At 40.8% G+C, this 3,670-nt stretch overlaps 1 protein-coding gene across 1 annotated transcript in view; it reads right to left on the reverse strand.

Annotated features, from left to right (window-relative positions):
• The window catches only part of LRRK2 (leucine rich repeat kinase 2), a 186,508-nt gene that overhangs the window by 85,682 nt on the left and 97,156 nt on the right, over window positions 1-3,670 (reverse strand). The window contains 2 exon segments of the mRNA XM_027768596.1: window positions 559-686; window positions 1,630-1,859. Coding sequence (XP_027624397.1) covers window positions 559-686; window positions 1,630-1,859 — 358 coding nt within the window.

Raw genomic sequence — 3,670 nt, forward strand, 5'->3', positions numbered from 1 at the left:
TCTCTCTGTGGGACCAGCAGATGGAATAATGTCTACATCGCTAGGCTTCCATGTAGTGGATCATGGTTAGAAACCCAGACCCAGTGGTTTAAACTCACACTGGGCATGTGTGCATGCATGCCCAAGATCCTGAGAGGAGAATGGAGGAGAAGAGATTAAGGCGTGGCCATCCCCCCTAGGTGGTGATTTTTCACTTTCTGTCTCTCTGTCTCTCTCTGTCTTTCTGGCAAGCACATGTGGTCTATAGCCAAAACTTCTCAAAAAGAAAAAAAAGAAAAATCACCAATATGAAAAACACTGTTTTTGTGTCACAACCTAATTACTCTGCAATTTTTCAAACTCAAAATTTTTATGACTCTAATTTTGTTTTAAAAAATTATTTGAAGAGACTGAGGAACCTATTTGCCAAAATACTGGGTCCTCGGAAAAGTCATGATACATTTTTGCACAGAAAAACAAAAAAAAAAGTTGTGACTTTTCTGATGACCCAATAAATCACCTTACACAAACACACAAATACACACACACAAAAGACTAGAAATGTTTAGAACAGATTACCTTTATATTGAAAAGCCAAGGCTTCATGGCGTCAACTTCAGCCTGCCCTTTGCTGAGGTCATAAACAGCAAGATACAATGCTCGTTGGGTCATAAAATGGGGATGAGTACTGTAGAATTCCTCACGACCTAAATAAAGATTGGAAAAATAAACAAGATTGGAGACTACTTTCATTTGCCAGAGGGCACTAGACATAGATATAGAGACAGGAAAGAGGGAGAGGGACAGGGAGAAAGTACCCTGCCATGGAGTGTGATCATGCAATCCCTTCATTTCTACATCCTGCTGGGATTTGAGGCACACAGGCACGTGCAGTAGAGTGTTTTTCTAGACACTGGGGCCAGGATTTTAATTGCAGAGTCAGCCATGTGGGAGCTGACGCCTTTAACCAGTAGGCCTTAGGGCTAGCCCAAGATTGGATACATTTTAAAAATCTTTCACATAATAGGCAAGAATCCTTAAAAGGGAGAGAAGGAGAGTAGCCATGGTCGGGTGGTTAAGGTGGCTAGATCCCACATGGCTGATTATATGGTTCAGTTAAGGTCTGGGACCCAGCAGCTTGAGAAATAAGCTGTGTGCATGTGTGTGCATGTCTGAAATCCTCAAGTGAGGGAACAATGGAAGAGAAGGGCTTGAGCTGTGACCATATCCCATGAGGGGGTGCTTTCTCAATCTCTCTCTCTCTCTCTCGCTTGAGCAAATGCCCCCTGATAATTGTTTTTAATGAAAGGGGGGGTGTAATACTATTTATTATTTAGCATACTAAAAGGAGGAAATTTATTCAACAAACAAAGGTTAGAGGGTTACCCCAGTTTTTTTAGGCATTGACAACTTTCAGCAAATCTGTCAGCTGTCAACCAAGTACTCGGCCTCAGCTGATACCCACTGGTTCCTGACATTTCCCACCATGAATGTCTCTGCTCTGGAGGGTAATATTGGATGTAAATGGTTTTGGAATAATCCCATAAGATCAGCCAGCTTTTCCTGTGCTGGAGCAGAAAACTCAATTTTTAATCCTTATTCCAGATGAAAAGTAAAATTGCATTTAGAAAGTCTTAGAGAAATAAATACCTGCAAAATCCCACACATTCAGAATGAGATCTTTCTTCCTTTTGCCTCGTATTTGGATGGGCCAGTCTCTCACATCTATGCCAATGGTAGCACTTTGCATTCCAGGATCTGATTTCTTCATTTTCATTAATTGCTGCAATAAGGTGGTTTTCCCACTCCCGGTATTCCCCACGATCATAAGTTTCATTCGGTTGTAGGGGACAGCCTTCTTTAACCGCTGTTGCAGAAACCTGGCAGTTGAAAGATAAAAGTAGAATAATGAACTGCTTAATACTCAGCTGAGATCTAAATGAGTTTTTATGTGTTGAATACTTTTACATATCAGACTGTTCAAAAATATACTATACAAAGGAGTACAGAGGTCACATAACTAGTAAGATATGCCTGTCCATTCACTGTTAATGCATTTATTTTGTTAGTGATTTTAGTGTACTTGATAATATTTGGTGGCATTTCCAAATATAATGACATGTTACACTATCACCAGAAATAGCAAAAATGCCAAAATATGCTTGCAACGCTAATTAGAATGCAATATATACACCCATGTGTGTGCATGTGCATGTGTATACCTGGATTTCTTTAAATAATACAAATAAAACCCTAATAATTATGAGGTATAAAATTTTTCAAGTCTCTATAACATAGAAACAAGATGGAGTATATATGCATACTGCTATCCCAAAGCTTAATAGTGAGGTCATATTGGTTATATTATGTGTTTGTACATGTATATTCATATGTTATTATTAAATAGTGATATATATCATATGCAGTATATATGTTAGTGGGTCATATTGTTTATATTATAAATAAATAGAAATAAATTATTACACTGTCAGTAGATGCTGACATGTTGCTATTCCTAAAAATCTTAATGTGAAAATAATTAAAATATAAGTACTGAATGCGGCTAAATAAACTACCTTTAAAACAACAGTAGATGTGGGGCTGGCCCCATAGTGCACCTGTTCAGCACTGTGAATGGGAAACTAGATCCCCAGGCTGACTGTAATTAGAATCCCAGGCCCAAAGACCTGAAAACCATGCCAAAGCATATGCCTGGGTGCCCCAAATGCTGATGGGATGGAGAAATGGTGGAAAAAGGATCATGGCATAACCATGCCCCGTGAGGGCTGGGGTGTTCTCTCTCTCCTCACCTCTCTCTTTCAGGGAAGTGCACATACCCTCTGGCAATAATTTTTTTTAAATGGTAGATTTAAAATGTTATCAAAAATGTAATGAACACAGGGCCAGCAGGTGGCATGATGGTTACGGTACTTGAAACCACATGACCAATTCTGTGGTTTGAGTCCCATATTCGGCAACTTGAAAATCACACTGGGTACATATGCATGTGTGCCCAAAATCCACTGAGAAGATAGAGGAGAAGGACTGTGGCATGGTCATCCCTCCTGGGGAGTGATTTCTCTCTCTCTCTCTCTCTCTCTCTCTCTCTCTCTCTCTCTGTCTAGCAAGCACATATGCCCTATAGCAAAAACAATAATCATTACAGACCAGCCAAAGCAATACAGCAGTAATGCAAGGTTGAAGCCACATGGGAGGGGCCTAGGTTTGTCCTCCGAGTTCTCCCTGTACATGTTGACAGCACACACATGCCCACAATCCTGGCTGGATGAGTTTGGACTGCCATGTGAGGACCCTGTTACAGATCCTCCTCTTGACTCTCTGAAGAAAGAAACAACCTTTAAGAAAAATCAACGGGGACCAGAAGATGGTGAAATGACCATGTCACTGGACTCCCACTTAGTTGACCACGGTTCGAGTCCTGAACCCAGTGACTTAAAACTCACGCTGGGTATGTGTGTGTGCATGCCCAAAATCCCAAGAGGAAATTGAAAGAGAAGGGACTGTGGCGTGGCCATGCTCCCTAGGGGGTGATTTCTCACTTTCTGTCTATTTCTTTCTCTCTCTCAGGCAAGTGCACACACCCTATAGCAAAAATCTCTCTGAAAAAAAAAATGGAGGGGCCAGCAGTTAGCATAATGGCTATGTCGCTGGACTCCCACATAGTTGACTG

This window comes from Tupaia chinensis, unplaced genomic scaffold, assembly GCF_000334495.1.
Source record: "Tupaia chinensis unplaced genomic scaffold, TupChi_1.0 Scaffold146971_1, whole genome shotgun sequence".
Taxonomy (NCBI): Eukaryota; Metazoa; Chordata; class Mammalia; order Scandentia; family Tupaiidae; genus Tupaia; species Tupaia belangeri.